General features: G+C 38.0%; 1 protein-coding gene across 11 annotated transcripts in view; it reads left to right on the top strand.

Moving 5' to 3' along the window:
• The window catches only part of CDON (cell adhesion associated, oncogene regulated), a 103,350-nt gene that overhangs the window by 37,701 nt on the left and 45,929 nt on the right, over positions 1-19,720 (top strand). For all 11 annotated transcript variants that reach the window (XM_082340996.1, XM_082340988.1, XM_082340991.1 and 8 more), the window contains 7 exons: positions 4,155-4,291; positions 5,840-6,112; positions 7,393-7,539; positions 8,436-8,579; positions 9,245-9,532; positions 11,408-11,677; positions 15,770-16,123. In XM_082340996.1, the coding sequence (XP_082197122.1) occupies positions 4,216-4,291; positions 5,840-6,112; positions 7,393-7,539; positions 8,436-8,579; positions 9,245-9,532; positions 11,408-11,677; positions 15,770-16,123 (1,552 nt within the window). In that variant the 5' untranslated portion in view covers positions 4,155-4,215. The remainder of the gene's footprint in view (positions 1-4,154; positions 4,292-5,839; positions 6,113-7,392; positions 7,540-8,435; positions 8,580-9,244; positions 9,533-11,407; positions 11,678-15,769; positions 16,124-19,720) is intronic.

Below are 19,720 nucleotides of genomic sequence, written 5' to 3'. Positions count from 1 at the left end.
AAATGGCAGTGTAATTTAAATCAGAATTCTGTTCTATCTGATATGATTTAAATCTGAATTCTGTTTTTAATTTTTGCATGAGAATATTTGAATGGTATGTATGCTAGAACAGAGGTCAGACAGCCTTGGCAAGTGACGTGTGATGGGGTGGGCTGGTGTCCTCTTACTGTGGACCTTTTCTCTGCTGGCCACTGTTTCCAGATCAGAAAAGGAGGATGGGATAACAGTTTCTATGCAGAGGAAATTAGGGCTGTTTTCTCCCTTGCCAAGGTAAATTTTTGTAGGTAAGAAAGATGACATACGTGTTAAGGCCACTGATCTGTGTGTGAGAAGATGGCAGGAACCTTGTTCAGTTGTGATAAACTTGGCCAAACAAATTGTTCATTTGCGAGCAATGCAGGGAAATGATACATATTTATATTTATGTGTATATAAATTATAAATATATAAAACTTATATATACTTATATACATTTATAGTATACACATATATTTATGTATAGATGTTAGATATGTATGTTAAAATATATATATATGTTAAAATATATTTTTTGTTTTCCAATAACTTAATTAGTCAAGTAGCAATAACACTAATATTATTAAGAAGTTTCCTCTTTCGACAAATATAGTACTTTTGAAAATGCCATAGTATTGAGTAATTTTCCAGCTGTGCTAATGCATATACGCTGATTTATACATCATCTAACCCTCCTTATGGTCAGGGATGTTTGTTTGTGAGGTTGGACCTAGGTTGCTCTTGGTGGCTGTTGAGTATAATTTCAAGCCACCTGACCCGTAGAGCAACAGAACCCAGGTTCTTGTCCTGAATATCACAATTTTCTAACAAGCTGAGCAGGCTTGCCACAGATAAACATAAACCAAGTCAACAAATATTTAGTCAGTGACTGTGAGGGTCATAATTTCTTTCCAGCCTCTCAAATCAACTGACAGCATGTTAACGTAATAGAAAGATAGGCGTATTCCTGTGTGATAATATTTAGGTAGCAATAATGAGCTGTGATGTTTTAAAGGACAGCTGTAAAGTAACTCACTAGATCACGTGCTGGGGTTAAAGTTGACTCTGGAATTTGTTTCACTGCTTTTCAATAAATAAATAGTTGAGGAAAGATTTGGCAAAAGGAAGAGACTCTCTTCCTTGTCCTCATCCTCTCAGGAAAGTGCCTCCTGTTAACAAGTTGTTTGAATGTTTACTCTGCCGTGACTGCTTAGCAATGGTGTGTCAGTTCTTACCCTTGAACCAAGGGAAGAATTCAAATAAACCAAAAAAGTTTTCACACAGCTGGCCCCTTCTGCCAGCGGGTGGTACCAGAGGATTTTCTCCCACTTTTAAAAGAGTTCAGCAAGGAAACATTTAAAAGCATGCCTCGAACTGATAGTCCGCGATGTAGATAAACTTGAGTTTGCAACTTGGAGATTTTGGAGTACCTGGTGTAGAGAAGTGAGCAGATCCTGGGAAATATTCGATTTATTCAAAGCCATACTTAAGGTGCCTTACTTTGTATTACTACCCAGTTTTACCAATGGTTAGAATTAACCTTTCTTTTCACAGATGAGCACACACGTAGAATTCTCATTTCTAAAATGTCATTAATGTAACTCTGGCATTACATTTTGTTGTATTCTGTAGTCAGATTCTGTGTCCTGGCCAAGCAGGAATGTAGGGGAGAATTTGTCGACATAATAACCACTCTTTGGATCTCTAGCCTAGCATGGTGTCTGGCATACAGTAGGCACTTACTTTATGTTTGCTAATTTTTGAAATCATATATATGAATGAATAAGTGAATGAAGGAATAAAAATATAGCTAGGTTACACAATTCAGTAGAGATAACAGTTCTCATTAAATACTACTCTCTAAGGTACTTCTGGGAATTACGTTATATTAAGGTATTCCTTTCATTTTAAGAAACATCAAGTGCCTCTTTTCTGCTAGGCGTTAGAATTTGCAAAGTTGAATATGACATCATTCTTGCCTTCAAAGAGGACACAGTTATGTAACCAGATAAATTGCAGAGCACAGTAGTGAGTGCAGTGGTAGATAGTGACCAAGGTGTAGAAGTAGCACAGAGGAGAAGGAATGAACCATATCTGGAGGATGGCATGGACCTTGTGAATATTCCTAATTTATTTATCTTGTTTATTGTCCATCTCTCCCACAGAATGTAAGGTATACATTTTTGTCTGTTACTTATTTTTACTTGTATATATTTTAAGTGCTCTATCTCCAGCTCTTAGAATAGTACCCATCATGTAATAAACACTCAATAAATATTTGTTGCATGAATGAATAATTTTCCTTCCAAAAGGAATTTACCAATTATATTTCACCAACGAGATATTATAGTGATTTTTACCCACATCCTCACCAGTGCTGGGTTGTGTGAAACTTTTTTAGCTTTGTAAATGTGTTATATTATCTCTATATTAAAAAAACACATAAACAAACATTTTCATGGCTGCCATCCATCCGTCCCCAGCAATTCTCTCTATTTTTCTGCTGCCCTTTTATAGCAAATCCTTGAAGGAGTTTTCTGTGTCTGTTTCTTCATTTCCTCCCTTCCCATCCTATCTTGAACTGATCAGACTTTTGTCCCTTCTCCACTGAAACCATTCTTGCTATATCACCCGTGGTCTTCTTCATGGCTTTCTGATGCCATCTTATCTTACTCTATTTCTCAGCAGTGTTTGAGATGGGTTGATTACTGTCTTCTTCCAGAAATATTTTCCATTTTTCTCCCTGGATGCAACACTCCCCTGGATTTCTTCTTATTTTTTTTTTGGCTACTTCTTCTTAGTCTCCATTATTCTTTCTCCTCTATTCAGTGTCTAAAGGTTGGAGTATCTTTCCTCCTCTATCATATTTTCCTTAGTGCTCATCTAGTGCCAAGGCTTTAGTACGTCTAATATCTGCATTTTCAGCTCTGACTTCTTCCCACAGCTCCAGAATCCTATATGCAACTGTCGACTAGTTACTAGTACTCGGATGCCTCACAGATCTCAGACTTTCCGCGGCCAAAACACAGCTGTTGAGCAACCTCTTCTTCAGCCGTTTTCCCCTCTCCAGTCTTCCCCATTTCAGGAAAGAGAGCTTTTACTTATTCTGTTACACCAAAAACTAAGAGTTGTCCTTGATATAGCTCTTTCTCTCACACTCTTTATCCAAGCCTTCAGCAGCTTCTGTTGGTTTAACCTTTAGAGTATGTTCTGAATCCGGTGATTTTCCTCACCACCTCCACAGCTGACTCACTGGACTAACCCACCACGTGCTCATCTCTCTCCCCAGCAATCACGTAACTTCCCACTTGGTCTCCCTCCTCCATCCCTGCCCCACTTCAGTCTAGTCTCCATCAGCCAGTGATCTTCTTAAAGCATAATGAGATCCCATCACTCCCTTCTCTAAGTCCTCCAAGGGTCTGCCATCGCATGTAGAATAAATGCCAAAATCTTCAGCGTGGCTTTTGAAGCTGGGCGGGATCTAGCCCAGCTTTCCTCTGTGCTCTTTTCTTGGATCATCCCACTCTCACCACAGTGGTCTTTGGATTTCTGCAGACAAGCTCAATCCCCACACAGGCCTGCCCTTGGTATTCTCTGTGCTATCCATGAGTCCCCCATCTGAAAAAAGGGAAGAAAACCAGAAGTACCTAACTCATAGGGTTGTCATGAAGGTTCAGTTAATATATGAAAAGCACTGAGATGGTGTCTGGCTCGTACAAGCACTGTATAAACGTTAGTTATTATTTTGTTGTTTTTGTTATTGTTGCTGTTTTAAGGAACATAGAGGAGGAATGCATTTTAGTTGTGTTGAGTCTTAGATGGTTGTGAGATGTACAAAGAGAAAGGCGCTAAAGGCCGTTACGTATTCATTTGGAACGATTGGTTCTGTGTAAAATAAGTGTCTTAGTATCTTGGAAGAATGAGCAGAATTTCTAACTTTAATTTAACGTCTAGAGATTAGCTTGTGAAATGGGAAGATGTGGATCATTAAATGCCTTGTATTTGACGCACTCTATATAGAGCTTTCAAAATAGAGGGCAGACACCGTGTTCGTAACTCTGGCTATTCAGATAAAAAATTTCAACTGTTTTTGTACTTTAGAATTTCTTCCTTTTTTTTTTTTTTTTGATGTCTTTTAGTAAGCCAAGGCCTGGAGTTTGCTCTGGAAGTCTGTCCTGCCCGCTTCTGTAATCTGGCGCTATGCATCCAGTTGCTGGACCCTTACAGACACTGCTGTATGTTACTCTCCCGATTCTGTGCTCTTCCGTGCGTCCAGGTAAGAGGAGAAGAATGGTAGTTTGGGCCTGAAGCTTTTCCTCATCTTAATCCTATGAAGAACTTCGACTTTAGCGCTTCGACGATAGTAATGGTTTCTAAAGACGTTTCTAAGATTTGTTTGACCAGTGGAATGATTTGAAAACTTTGATTCATTAAGCAATTTAAGGATCTCTTAGTAGAGCTTCTGGGCACTCTCAGGCCTTCCCATCATTGTCCTTATAATTTATTCCTTTTGTTGCCTTGAAAATAAATATTTTCCGAACACGCTTTTTTTTCAGTGAGGTTATGTTACAAATCTCTGAATTTGGAAATTATGATAGGAATAAAATGCTGACTATACACCACCAAAGAGGAATTTTAGAATCCATATGTAAGAGTACTCCACTTGGAGTGAGAGAACTTGGTTCAAATCCCAGGTCTCTCATGACCCTGCCGAATTTATTATCTAACTCTGGGTTACTAAAAAGCTTAAATGTGTTTATTATGAAATGTATATATAAGCCTGAGGCTAATTCATGGCCCATATGCATTTCTTTTTATTTTAGATATGTGTGAAGATTTATATAGGAGTATATACAAATACGGTGATGTTTATTTATTAAGTAATATTTATTTATTATCTTTGTTAAAAATACTGTATAACTATATTCGACTTAGTAAGGGAAAATTGATTTAGTGGTTTTATTTCTGGTTTTTTTTTGGCTAAATAGCAACCTCAGACTCAGTCAAGGCATTTCCCTTAATCTTTATTTCTGGTAAAATATCCTATAAAAGTAGATTCAGCAATTTATTATTTTTTTTCTTTTAAGTATTTTATTACACCAGATTAATAGTATTCCTGTCCCCCGCCCTCATTTTTGGGTGGAGGAGAGGGGTCTGTTTTGATACTTGAACGCAAGAACCCCTCTCCCCCAAGTTACTGGAGGAATAGACGTAACAAATGAAACTATTCCAAACACCAAATAAAAATATTACGATTGATACCCCGTTTATCCTCGTGTCCCCAAAAGGATAGACTTTGTATTTCAGCGTGGCTTCCTAACTTTCTACTTCTGCGTTCTTAAAAGCTGAACATTATTTATATTAAAGGGAAGTAGTCAAATTATTTTGAGAAAATAATTTGCTCTTAAAGTCAAATCCTGTTGGTAATATGGAAGAGAATTCTTTTTATTTTGAAAGTCATCTTCTCTTTTTCAGATTCTTAACTTCCATTTTTAAAAAGCTACTTCATTAGAAGAGCAGTTTACCATTTCTCATTTATAGAATTAGTATTTTGTTTTATTTATATCATAAGGATTCTCATCTGTGCTGCCCTAATTGTTAAGTTCTACATTGGTATGTTGCCTTACTTCTTCCAAAATATAAGAATGTTCCTAGAACTCTTACAAGCTCTAAGGACCATAACGTATAGATAAAGTAAGGGATTGCCTTTCGTTGTGTAGATTCAGATGAAGTGTATTAAACATGCTCTTCTTTCTCTCTCCCTTATCTCCTCTTCTCTCCCACTCCCCCCACCCCTTTGCACACGGGGACTGTTCCCTTGTAGACTTGGCACCTTATTTTATTTCTGAGCCATTGTCTGCAGTCCAGAAACTTGGTGGACCTGTAGTACTGCATTGTTCTGCTAAACCTGTGACTGCTCGTATCTCATGGTTGCATAATGGAAAAAGATTGGACAGAAATGTGGAACAGATCAAGGTTCATCAGGGGAGGTTGACTATCCTTTCTCTTAACCCCTCCCTTTCGGGTTATTACCAGTGCATTGCCAACAATAGCATTGGCGCCATTGTGAGTGGTCCTGCAACCGTATCCACTGCAGGTGAGTCTGACTTTGTCCCTGTTATACATGCTTTTTTCCTGAAATTACTGTTAATACTTGCATTTTTTTGAGTAGTGGGAGGAGCATGGGCTTTGGAGTAAGACACGTATGAGTTCTCATCCCAGCCTTGACGCTTGCTGTGTGTTTAACCTAGGGGACGATACTTGAGCCTTGCTTAGTGTCTTCCTTTGTAACAAGGGATATGGAAATTATTTTGTGCAGCGTTAGGACAGTTTTCTAACGTGAATCTGCATTTCTTTGTGAGTATTTAAAAGTCCTTAATATCAACAACAGAAAAAGCTGTTGTCTGCTTTGACAGTTATATCATGCAGTCCTTTATCTTTTTTTCACATCTAATTGTTTTATTTGCCTTGATTACAGAGTGATTTTCATTAATTTAATTGAAACCAGGCTAAAGAAGCGGGGTAGAAAAATAACTGTAAAAGAAAGGAATGTTGAGTATTGAACTTATGGAAAAATCTGGAATGTGTGGTTTTCTTAGTAAGTTTGAGCCATCTGCCTTTCAAACGGTGATGGCTTCCAGTAATGGAAAACGTCTTTGTGAGGGCACCCCTATTTACAGAACAAATCTGGATTCCCCAGGAGTAGTGAGTTTGTCATAACTGAGAAGAGTAAATGTTTTGGTAGAGCTGTGACCCATGGACAGCCCCAAGCCACACACCGGAGGGCTGAATTCCTAGGGGCTGCAGAGTGCTTTCAGCACTGGCAATAATAAAGAGCCCTTCCATGCAGCCTCCAGCTGTAGTCAACTTAAACCGAGAGAAATTGAGACCTAGTTAGAATATTCAGGTAATTCAAACGATACACTGCTTTTTTTTTTTTTTTTTTTGATATCCTCGGTTCATTCTTGGAAACCCTTTTATTGCCATGTGAGTAGCTACAAACAGAATAAGGACGCATAGGGAAAGTGAGTTTTGATGAGAAACTGGATTAAGAAGGCTTTATCTTGACAGAATGGTAACAATTAGGCTTCATCGTTCTCCCTAATGTTTTAAGAACAGTTTGCTTGTCTTGTAGTCTCCTGGAAGCATTGTCTTCTGGAAAAGGGTGCCATGACTAAGCCCCAGCTCTCAACTGTGCACCTCTACCCCAACTGCTTTCTAAGATAAAAAGATCCTGCTACTTTGGGAACTGGGATTAGCTGCCACAAATGGCCATGGTGCAGATGTTGTTTCTAGTTTTAAAATTTCCTTTGGGAAAGAGAGTTCAAATTTACATTTATTTATTTATCTATCTACTTATTTACTTATTTCTTTTAGTTCTTGGTGATTTTGGTTCATCAACAAAGCATGTTATTACAGCAGAAGAAAAAAGTACTGGTTTCATTGGCTGCAAGGTACCAGATAGTAACCCCAAAGCTGAGGTGCGCTATAAAATCCGGGGAAAGTGGCTGAAACATTCCACAGGTGAGACCTCTTACGACAAGCCAATGGCACCCAGAGAACAAATGTGATTAACCAACTACCATTAAGCTCTGTGTGCTAGGAGCTGTAGACACAAAAATACATAAGATATATTGTCTGTACTATTGGGAGTCAAGTGGAGTAGTTTAGACAAATGGTTACAGTATGAAATAGAACATAGTATAGAAGACAGTATAGAAATGATTACAACCCCGCACCCCCAAGGCTCACTCCTTCAACTCATTCAGGAATCTACTCAGATATCACTTCCTTTGAGAAGATCGCCCTCATGGCACTGTCTAAAATAATATGCTCTGTCGCTCTGTCCACTTTATTCAGCTTCATTTTCTGTAGCGCTGTGTTTTATGTATTACTGTTTGCTTGCTTGTCATTTGTCCCTTTCTCTGCCACCTTGTCCCTGCATTGGAGCATTGGCAGCATGAGTGCAGGGCTTGCTTCCTCTGCTTGCTTCATTCTTGTATCACTTGTGCACAGGCCACTGTTGGCAGAAAATAGGCTCTCAGTGCATATTGTTGAGAAGAAATGAATGAAGACGTGAATGACTACTGAGTGGTCAGTGCTGCAGGCAGGGGTTTGCCCAAAGTGGCAGCTGTGGTCATTGTATCTTTGTCTAAATATGTTTCTTGTGCTGTGGTGTTCTCAGTGAGTGATCTGTTGTCTTGGGGCGCTCTGATGGGTTTGATTTTGTTACTGTAGTGCTGTTGACTTTTTTTGTTCTGCCTTGACTTTCCTTTTCCTTCATTTAATGAATTTTCCCTGATTGCTTATTTGCTGCTCATGTCACGTCTACATTTAAAGCATAACTATCAACCTTTGTTAGTTGTAACTTGTGTCCTTCATAAAGAGAGAGGCCTAACTGCATTCCCTTCCTTCCTCAGAGAATTACTTAATCCTTCCATCAGGGAATCTTCAGATTTTGAATGTATCCTTAGAGGACAAGGGATCATATAAATGTGCAGCTTTTAATCCTGTCACACATGAATTAAAAGTTGAATCCATTGGCCAAAAGCTCCTTGTGAGTCGTAAGTATTTGGGGGAATCGTGGTCACTGGGAAGAGTCCTCAGAAGCATTTCTCATAAAAAGTTGGGAAGTGGGAGTTCATTTTTCTTTCAGATCCTGTTTGTTTATCGTGAGAAAGTCTTTACATGCATAAATGCATTATAGCATAGTACTGTATATGTTTTAAAAATATAATGACTTTTTAGAAGAGAATTTTGGTCAAGATGACAGGATAGAATTCATGTGGAGAACTTTGCCCTTTGCTCAAATAAAAAGAAATTAGTGAGCAAATACCACTTTATATCAGTGGTAATCAAATTGGTAGCTAACTGTGAATTATGAAAAAATATTTACCTGTTCTCTTCGAGATACAATAAGTCATAGCTGATGTTTAGCTTAGGGTGGTCGAGTTGTAGTAGCACCAATAGTCAAAGCATAGTTAAGTAACAGTCCACATACTTGTTGAGAAATTCAGCATTTCCAAACTGCTAATTCAGAAGTAGCTCTAAAGGGTCATCAAGTCTTTTAAATTTAATTCTCAACTGAAAATGATTTAGTTACCAAACAGGACCTCATAGTGTAAAGAAGAATAAATGGGAAGATGGGGAAACTCACAGCTTTGCTAAGGAAGAGGGTGGATGTGAATACATAAGGATAATGATTTTTTATTTTCCCTTCTTTCTCCAGGCCCTTCTTCAGATGACTTTCACATTCTTCACCCCACCCTTTCACAGGCGTTAGCTGTTCTCTCTCGTAGCCCTGTGACCCTGGAGTGTGTGGTAAGTGGGATCCCAGCTTCTCACGTGCGCTGGCTGAAGGACGGTGAGGACGCTGTGCCGGGAAGCAAGTGGAGAAGGTTGCATTCGCATCTTGCCACGGACAGCATTGATCCGGCGGACTCTGGCAACTACTCCTGTGTGGTGGGAAACAAGTCTGGAGACACCAAACACGTGACTTACGTGGTGAATGTACTTGGTAAGATGTTACTTGTTAAGTGTTTTTTCAAGTCAGGCTATTTTTCTGGTCTAACTGATGTTTGAGTAGAAGATGTATTTGTGAACCGTAAATGGAATAGAGACTACCTAGAAATAGCTACCCCAGTACCAAAATGAGCTTCATTTCTCTAAAGGACTGATGAGTTGGGCAGTGTTTCTGGGTGGCACAGAGCGTTTCACCTGGGATGTTCTTGGGAACCTCACCCCCAGCCTGGTTACACAATACAGTAAGTCCCCTACATACGAACCTTCAAGTTGCAAACTTTCAAAGATGCGAACGTGCGTTCGCATGTCCAATCACGTAAGTTAGTTCACGTGTCTGGTGTACATTGTCACGTGTGTGCATCCTCTACAAGTGGCTGTGCTTTTGTGTACTGTACAGTACTGTATAGAGTACCATAGTACAGTGTCTTTATTTCAAGCCCAGGATGTCCTGAAGCAAGTGTAAAAGCAGCGGTGATGTAGCTTGTTCTGTTCTATATAGCCGATTGTTAGTAGGGTTCCTAGGCTAACTTTGTTGGACTTAGGAGCAAATTGAACTTATGAACGCACTCTCGGAATGGAACTGGTTCATACGCAGGGGACTTATTTACAGAGCTGGTTCTTCCTTCTCGATGACATGAAGGAAAGAGACTGGAATTCAAAAGGATGGAAGATTCCGAGCTGTATCAGTGTGTAGTGTCCAGTAATTGTAACTAAGACAGAGTACTGACTAGAAAATGTCATCTCAAAAAGAAATCATTTCATTTTATTTTCCCTTTTGGAATGCTTTCACTATAGCTGGCTCATAAAATTTGTGTTATTTTCACGCATATTTCTATATATACTGTTTATCTCAAAGCTATTCCTTTCTTCCAGCTACCTATCTCACTGTCATGTGTAGCAGCAAAAATGTTTTCCTTTATCAAAACAGATTTTCATGAAAACCTGAAAAAAAAAGTTTTCATAGTAAATATAGTTTTTGTAAACCTTCTGCACCTGTTTATGTGCAACAGTGGCCTGACATAGGTTACACTGGAATTAATATAAGTGTATGGCAAGTGGGCTTTAAAATTTAATGATAATTAGGACTAGATTAATATGCATAATCATTTAATTTGGGCATATGTTACAAATGCCGATACATGATATACTCTGTCCAGGTAAAAAGTGACTCGATGGATACTAAAGGAAAATTTTTGCCCAGAATACATGTAACCTCAAAGCAGAATTGAGCATAAAAAGAATTTAACTTCCAAATAAGCATTCTTCTGTTTTGGCTTTTGTGTAGTGTGAAATCCAGGGAAATGATTACTTTATTTCAAACAGATCACCTGGAACAAACACTCAGAGAAGCCAAAGATTAGAAACTCTGCATGTATGTATGTGTGTGTGCATTTGTTGGGTTGGCGGGGGGTGGTTAAGTGGGAGGAGAGATCTATAAAAAGAGGCTATAATGTTTTAGTAACATATGGTTTATCCTATTGGAGGAAAGTAAATATATTTCTAATTTTTTCTTGATGACCATGGTGGATGGGAGTATGTGAGGAAATAATACAATTCGGTTTCAACTAGTTATTAATAGAGAGGAGAGTTTGTATGACTCATGTGATAATTTAAAAAGTACATCTTGAGGGCTAGACTTTAATTTATATTTTTTAATTTATTTTATTTTTTATTAATTTTTTACTGGAGTATAGTTGATTTACAATATTGTGTTAGTTTCTGCTGTACAGCAAAGTGAATCAATTATACATATACATATAATCCACTCTTTTTTAGATTCTATTCGCATATAGGTCATTATAGAATACTGAGTAGAGTTCCCTGTGCTATATAGTAGGTTCTCATTAGTTCTTATTTGTTTTATTTTTAGAACATGCTTCCATTTCTAAAGGACTGCAGGATCAGACAGTGTCTCTGGGTGCCACTGTACAATTCACGTGTGAAGTTCATGGGAACCCAACCCCCAACCGTACCTGGTTTCACAACGCACAGCCCATTCGTCGTTCCCCACGACATCTAACTGTGGGAAATGGATTGAAAATCAGGGGTGTTACCATGGAAGATTCTGGGCTGTATCAGTGTGTAGCAGATAATGGGATTGGATTTATGCAGTCTACTGGGAGACTGGAAATTGAAAACGGTAGGCTTTTAGGTCATGTAATCATAGGAGATTTTACTTTATAGACGGGGTTTTGTTCTGGTTAAAAATTAAATCATTTTTACAAAAAAGGAAATAATCCTATCACCATAACAGAGCAGTGTTCATTTTCCATGTTCCTTTCTAGTTGCAAGTAGGCATTTCCATGAAGAAGCAACCTTATTTAATCACGCTCATTTAAAAAAATTTTTTATAATATTTTTTCAACAGATACTACATAGTTTTGAAAAGGCATAATTTTGAAAAGCACATGGTAAAAGTCTCACTCATGTTCCCCAGCCAGCCAGATTTCTCTTTAGAACTAACTAGTTTTATCATTTTCTTGAATATCCTTGTATGCATGTATATAATCAATTACATATAACATGTGAGCTTGTGTGCATGTAATAACGTCTGTTTTTTTTTTTTTAACATAAATGGTGGTAGCATTCATATAAATTACCTTGAATTTTTCCTTAAAAATTTTTCCTTGAATTTTACCTTAAAAATTACCTTGAACTTTTCACTTCACATATATCTTGGACATCTTCTCATATGGTACATTAAAGACTATTTTCATTTCTTTTTAAAAATGGCTGCTTAGTCTTCCATTGTATAGTTGTGATGATTTGACTAGTACCTCATTGATGGCTGTTTCTAATCCTTCACTATTACAAGAAGTCTACAATGAATGTCCTTCTACATAGATTATTTTGCACATGTGTGAATATCTCTAACATAAATTCTTAGAAATGAACTTGCTGAATAAAAGCATATCTGCCTTGGTAATTTTGATAGATATCATTGCTCTCCAAAATAGTTACTAGTTTACACTCCCATGAGCAATGTTTCCACATATCCTCACCAAGGCATGGTGTTGTCAAAATTTCTGTTTAATCTTTGCCAATCTGATAGGTTTAAAAAAAAGTATCTTTTGATCTATATATTTTTTATTATTATAAATGAAGTTGGGCATCTCATCATGTGTTTATGAGCCATTTGAATTTGCTTTCCTGTGTATTGACTGTTCATTGTCTTTTGCCCATTTTAAATTAGGTTGTTGGTCTTTTTTCTTATTTATAGGAGTTCTTTATATATTAGGGAAATTAATCTTTTGTCTGAGAGTTATAAATATTTCAAATTTCAAAGAATCAGGATGATAGAGACCAATTCTCTGAACTTGGTGCAATTAATTTAGATGTTAATAATAAAAAATAATTTTTAAATGGCATGTATTTGGAAACTTAGAATTATAGGTCTCAATAGCTGGGTCAAAAATCATAATGGAAATTTAAAATTCTTTCAATGATAATGAGTGTCAAATTGTGTGGGATATAGGAAAAAGGAACATAGAATTTATAGCCTTAAATGCTTATAAAAGAAAGCTAGTAAAACTGAAAATTAGTGAACTAAGTAAAATAACAGAATAGATTTAAAGAATACAGAAGAAAGGAGATAATAAAGATATGGGCAGAAATCAATTAAATAGAAAATGAAGATAAAATAGGATCAGTAAAGATAAAGTTTAACTAAGGAGTTATCCCAGTAATCAATCAGAAAATTTAAAGTATTATTCATCCTATTTAATGAATAAAGGAGAAAAACAACATGATTATCTCCATAGAAGCAAAAAAACATCTGACATAATTCAGTATCCATGATAGACACTCTTAGGAAAACAGAAATAGAAGGAACTTTCTTAACTTGATAAAGAGTATCTAACGAAAACTCACCGGAAACATTACTTTTAATGGCGAAATGTTTAAGCATTCCCTTTAAAATCTCTTTTAGTTGTCATCATAGCGGAGATTCTAATCAGTACAGAATGACAAGAAAAAGAAATGAAAGATGTAAGGATAAGAGAGAAAGAAAACTCAATCGTTATTCATTCACAGCTGCTATGGTTGTCAATATAGAGAATCCTCAATAGTTTGATGGCAAATTGTTAGAAATAATAAAACTTTTAGCAAGGTGGCTGGATAAATACCAATAAACAAGAATGTTGCCTTTCTATGTACGAGTGTATTAGCCAGGTTTCTCTAGAGAAACAAAACACAAGAGGATATATAACATACACATAGGAGGAGATTTATTATGGAAACTGGCTCTCACAGTTATGGAGGACAAGTCTGCCATCTACATACTGGAGAAGGAGGGAAGCCAATGATGCAATTGAGCTGTGGGAGGAGGAGTGACGGTATAAGTCTCAACCTAAGTCCAAAAGCCAGAGGTCCAGGAGCACTGATGTCCAGTGTCCTAGGGCAGAAGAAGGATGGCTCAGCTCATAGAGAGAATTCGCCCTTCCTCTGCATTTTTGTTCTACTGAGGCCCTCAATGGATTGCGTGGTGCCCACCCACATTGGGGAGGGCCATCTGCTATACTCACTTTACCAATTCAGATGCTAATTTCTTCTGGAAACATGCTCACAAACACAGCTAGTTATCTGGGCATCCCTTAGCGCAGTCAAGCTGACACATAAAATTAACCATTACAACTAGCAACAGACAGAAAACGTAATTTAAAAGACACTCTGAAAGAAGGAGAACAAGAAAGTGGGGACCTTGCTTTACCAGATATTAGAACATACACAAAAATCTATAGTAATTAAGACAGTGTTGTATTATTGGTGCAGGAACAGACAAATAGACTCTTGGAACAAGACAGAGACCACCAAAAAGGATTTGCACTAAGGATTTGACTTAGGTGGCATTGCAGATCACCAAGGGGAGGATATCCATTTCAAGATTTGATGTAGGATAATTGGTTATCAAAATGGAGAAGAAGAAATTAAATCTCTAACTCACACTGTACACAAAGACAAATTTCCAGTGGATTAAAGACCTGTATATGAAAGGCAAAATGGCAAAGTTTTTGAAGAAAATATAGAAGAATATCTATATGATATGGGTAAAACTTTTCAACAAGACATTTTAGGCTAATTTTTAAGAAAAGATTGGTATGACTACATTAAAATTAAAGCATCCTTATTATTTAAAGATACCATTAAAAATGAAAAGAAAAGCAATAAACTGAGAGAAGATACTAGTAACATATGTAACTAACAAAAGAGCAGTATCTAGTACTTACAAAGAATTCAGAACCACTACAAAAAGGATAAAGGATCCAATAGAAAAATGGACAAAATGCACTTGACAGAGGAGGAAAAATGAGTGGCAGATAAATATGTGAAAAGATAGTCAACCTCATTAGTACTGAGGGAAATGCAGGTTACGACCCATGAAAGCATTTTACACTTCTTAGATGAGTAAAAATTCAGAAATCTGATCATTGTTGATAGACTTCGTCAAACACAGGAAGTAAGACTGGAAAAGGAGAAAGATGTGCTGGAGAAAATATCATTTGTAATCGATATTCCATTGTGAGATCACTTAAAAATACCCCCAAAAAAATACCTGGGACCAAAAGGAAAGAGTTGGTGCCACTTGTTTAGAAACAAAAATTTGTTCATGTGTTTGGTCAGAAATATGTTTGTCAACTGTAATTCAGAACAGGTTTTTCTCCCAGGATTTTTGTAATCAGATTTTTGCACCCTGGAATTGACTATCTTTTTGAAGGACTATTATTTAGTTTTATACTTCTTTACACCTTTTTCATGTTAAAGTCTGAGGTTTTGGCTTCACATGTTCTGTATTTACAGTGGTCAGATGCAGAGGATGCAAATTGGAAAACTCTCTATGGATTCCTTTATATACATTCCTTTCTTTCTGAAGGACAGGCAACCTACGTGGGAAATGTCTAGGAGCCCACACGATGAAAAATTCTACTTTTTTATTGACTGCTTTACTTGGTGAAAGTTGAGAAGCGAACTAACAAGGAAGGAGATATCTTTGTTCTAATCATTACTATTATCATTACTACTTGCTAATGACATTGCAAACACTGTTACTTCAGTGAATGGACATGTTCACCACACTGTTCTGCATGTAAAACACTGTTTAGAAACACACATATAAAAGATGTTTCTAAGACAGCTACTTGCGCACGACACAACATTTACGTAATAGGAAGAAATTATTTTGCATTGTAGATACTATAATGTTCTTAATTTGTGTGAATTACTTTTTTTTTAACAGACAGTGGACTCAAGCCTGTTATAATTACAGCACCAGCAAGTGCAGAGGTGGCCTCTGGAGGCTCCGTGACTTTGTCCTGCAATGCCACCGGGGTGCCGGTTCCAGCCATTCGTTGGTACGACAGGCATGGATTGATAACCAGCCATTTGTCTCAAGTTCTTAGATCTAAATCCCGAAAACCACACTTATCAAGACCTGGGGGTTCTGACCTGGAGCCTGTGTACTTCATCATGTCCCAGGCTGGCTCAAGCTCTCTATATATTCAGGCTGTTACTCGGGAACACTCTGGGAAGTACACCTGCGAAGCTGCAAACGCACACGGCACTGCACAGTCGGAAGCTGTCCTCACTGTTGGTGAGTTGTCATTAGTACCTTTTCCCAGGTGAATGGTTTCCTTTGATAGTAGGGGATAAAGTGATTTGAAGTAGATTTTAATGAGTCTAGCAACCTCTAAATATATATGTATTTACCAACAACAGTGAAATGTAGAATTGCATTTTTTGGTATCTGGCCTTATGCGAACCAGATGAACTTTGGTCTCCACTTCTGGTGGGTTTGTTAAGCTTGTAGTTGTCCTATAGGACACTTTCATTTGGGAGCAAGCCCAAGGTACGACCTCTTTGGGGAATTAATGCTTTTGGTTTTCTAAGCTGATAATATCGTTGCAGATATTTTCAGGTGGGCCCTTAGTAAGGGTAGTATTCAGTCTAAAGAGTTGGCTTTTATTGGGAATGTTGAGTCACGTGTACTGTCAAACAACACCCATCTGTATATTTGCCTCAACCTTATTCAAAGTTATTGTTCTAATAGGGTGTATAATATAATATTCTTTATATTTTACTGATCTTGGGTGATGATGACTTAATTTGGAGTACTGGTATATAGAATATCAGTATTATTCAAATTAATTCAAATTTGACTTAATCCACATTCAAATCTTATATCAGTGGGCATTGGTGAGGGTGCCCTACTCATAGGGCTGGTGTGAGGATTCAAGGAGTCTGTACCTGTAAAGTGCTTAGAATGATGTCTGGAAGTAGAATGCCTTCAATAAATACTACGTATTAGGTTACAATTATTACTATCTAATTATTATTAAATTATGATTATCCCTTCTGGTAGTGTTTAGGGAAGAAGAAATAGTTACTGATATTAGTAGACCTCAATAATCCTCAAATAAAGAAGGTAGTTAAGTGTTGCATAAATTTATACACACATATGGATGTGTATATGTATGTGTACGTGTGTGTGTTTATATATCTGTTCTGCTAAGCAAAAATAGGAGTGGCTCTGCTCAATATTGTTAGCTGTAAGACAGCTGTCATGCAGGCACTGCTTGGGTGTCATTTGGCTGAAGTGATTTTCTTTTAAATTTTTTATTTTTTAAAATGTATTTATTTATTTGGCTGTGTCGGGTCTTAGTTGCGGCATGCGGGATCTTTCGTTGTGGCATGCGGGCTCTTCTTTGCCGCACGTGGGCTGCTCTCTATTTGTGGTGGGCAGGCTCCAGAACGCATGGGCTCGGCAGGTGCGGCGCGCAGCCTCAGTTGCCCCGCGCCACGTGGGATCTTAGTTTTCCGAACAGGGATCGAACCTGCGTCCCCTGCATTGGAGGGCAGATTCTTAACCACTGGACCCCCAGGGAAGTCCCTGAAGTGATTATTTTATGTAAATAAAGGGTAAAGGGAGCCATAGACATCACAGTCATAGCTGATGGAACTAGGTAAGTATCTAGTTGTCTAACTGCCTCACTTTATTTTTATTTTATTTAATTAATTAATTAATTAATTAATTTATTTATTTATTTGGCTGTGTTGGGTCTTCATTTCTGTGCGAGGGCTTTCTCTAGTTGCGGCAAGCGGGGGCCACTCTTCATCGCGGTGCGCGGGCTTTTCACTGTCGCGGCCTCTCTTTTTGCGGGGCACAGGCTCCAGACGCGCAGGCTCAGTAGTTGTGGCTCACGGGCCTAGTTGCTCCACGGCATGTGGGATCTTCCCAGACCAGGGCTCGAACCCGTGTCCCCTGCATTGGCAGGCAGATTCTCAACCACTGCGCCACCAGGGAAGCCCCTCACTTTAAATATGAGAAATCTGAAGCCCTTAGAAGATACATAACTTGTTTAGATTAGATCTTTCTAGATCTTTAAGATCCCCCTCACTCCCAGGATTTTATGTCTTGATAAATACCATTTTTTGTGTATAGTAACCCCATGAGCTACATCCTACCTGAGTGGTCCTTCTTTGCTTCTTTTACATGCTCTATAGTAATTACTGAAGTCTAGCTGAGTGTATTAAAGCGCAGAACAGCAGGTAACAACCCACTTCTTCCCATGGGAATCTGAGCTTATTATTAAATTCTAGCATGCTGGCAGCCTTTACTTTATTTGCTATGCAGTGGGGAGTAAGCAAGATGACTCTCTCCCCCACCTTTTTTTCTTTCCAGAGACCTTGGGTTTTTGAGGTCCTGGATGTACAAATATTTGTAGAGTGAGTTGTAACTTTTCAAAACTATAATGGGAGTTGGCCTGGGGTCCTAAATAGTTTAGGGTGGGGTTGCTGGTTTGAGTGGTCACAGTGGGAACAACTTTGGCAGATCTGGTTCCGTTCCCTGTTGAACTGGTTTCAACTCAGAGTCATTAATTCATAGACATTACCATAGTTATAGTACTTAGAAAGCCAGAGTTTTATCAATCTGTTTTCCAATTCAAAAAACATTCTACCTTAAAAAATGCTAGATGTCTCTTCTGACCATTTCACAGATTCATTTTGAAGATAAATTGAGATGGTGTATGTGAAGAACCTTTGGAAAGTACTGTGAAGGCCTTATGAATTGTATCTAGTATCTGTGAGTGCTCAAATTCTGTTATTGAGAATAGTAGAAGAAAATTAATTGAATCCCCTTTTCGATAAAAGTTATGGAAAAGTCTCATTGCAGCCTGAACACAAGTGGAATTTTGATACTCCTGCAGTAGACACAGGCTGTAGCATAACATTTTTTCTCATGCCTCTGTATAAACTGAGGCGTGTGGTATTCAAACTCTTCTACAGCCAAATACCACTTCCCAGTGGTGACCTGCCCAGAGGATCCATGAAACACTAATGATAAAAAGGTCCTTCTCCACTGCCCTAAGCCACAGCTAATTGCCTCTACTTGCTAGAGTCCACCTCTGCATTAACAGGCTCTCGACCACACCCTTCACATCCAGCCCACATTCTGACTCACTAGATAAACACGACTGTTCCAGGAGCAATATTTGGAAGCTGTCTCAGCGAACTTAATTAGTTTTCTTCTATATTATTTTCCCACTAGCTTCTTGTTTTCTTTGATGGAGGATGCTTCTGGGACACCTTTTCTCTCTTTTAAACAAACAGAGAACCAGAGAACCGACCTTCCACTGTTAGTCCTGTTTTTTGGTCAGTTCTCTATGAAACTGCAGTAGTTCTCCTAATACACTCCCACCTTTCACCAGGAATCCGACTTCATTGTGGAAAAGAAACTCTGCCGTTGTTTCCTCAGCTCCCTTCCTCCACAAAAGTAGGAGACTTTTCATTGCCCGTATTAATAGTGCTTTGGAGGAACTAGGCTGTCAACCCTCGGGTTTTATTGTGCTGGCAGTTTGTTTTCATAAATTGCTCTCTCATTTTTTCACTGCAGCACCTCTAACATTCTCCTGCCAGCTGTTGTCACTTAATCTCTCAGAACCCGACTTTCTTCATCTGTAAAGTGGGTATATTACCATCTACCTAAGAATGTTGTTTTGAGAATTAAATGGGATGATGGTTATTAAGTGTCTGGCACAATGCGTGGCACATAATATGTGATCTGTAATTCATTTTGGGTGTAGGTGACCAATTTATTTTTTTTCAGCACAAATAGATTATTTTTACCTTCCTGTATAGATTCTGTATGCTCATTGTAATAAGTATTAAAGCTGTCTGCCTGTTTTATCTT

Source organism: Balaenoptera borealis (genome assembly GCF_965194805.1).
Source record: "Balaenoptera borealis genome assembly, chromosome: 11".
Lineage (NCBI taxonomy): Eukaryota > Metazoa > Chordata > Mammalia > Artiodactyla > Balaenopteridae > Balaenoptera > Balaenoptera borealis.
This window is presented reverse-complemented; position numbering and strand designations above follow the sequence as displayed.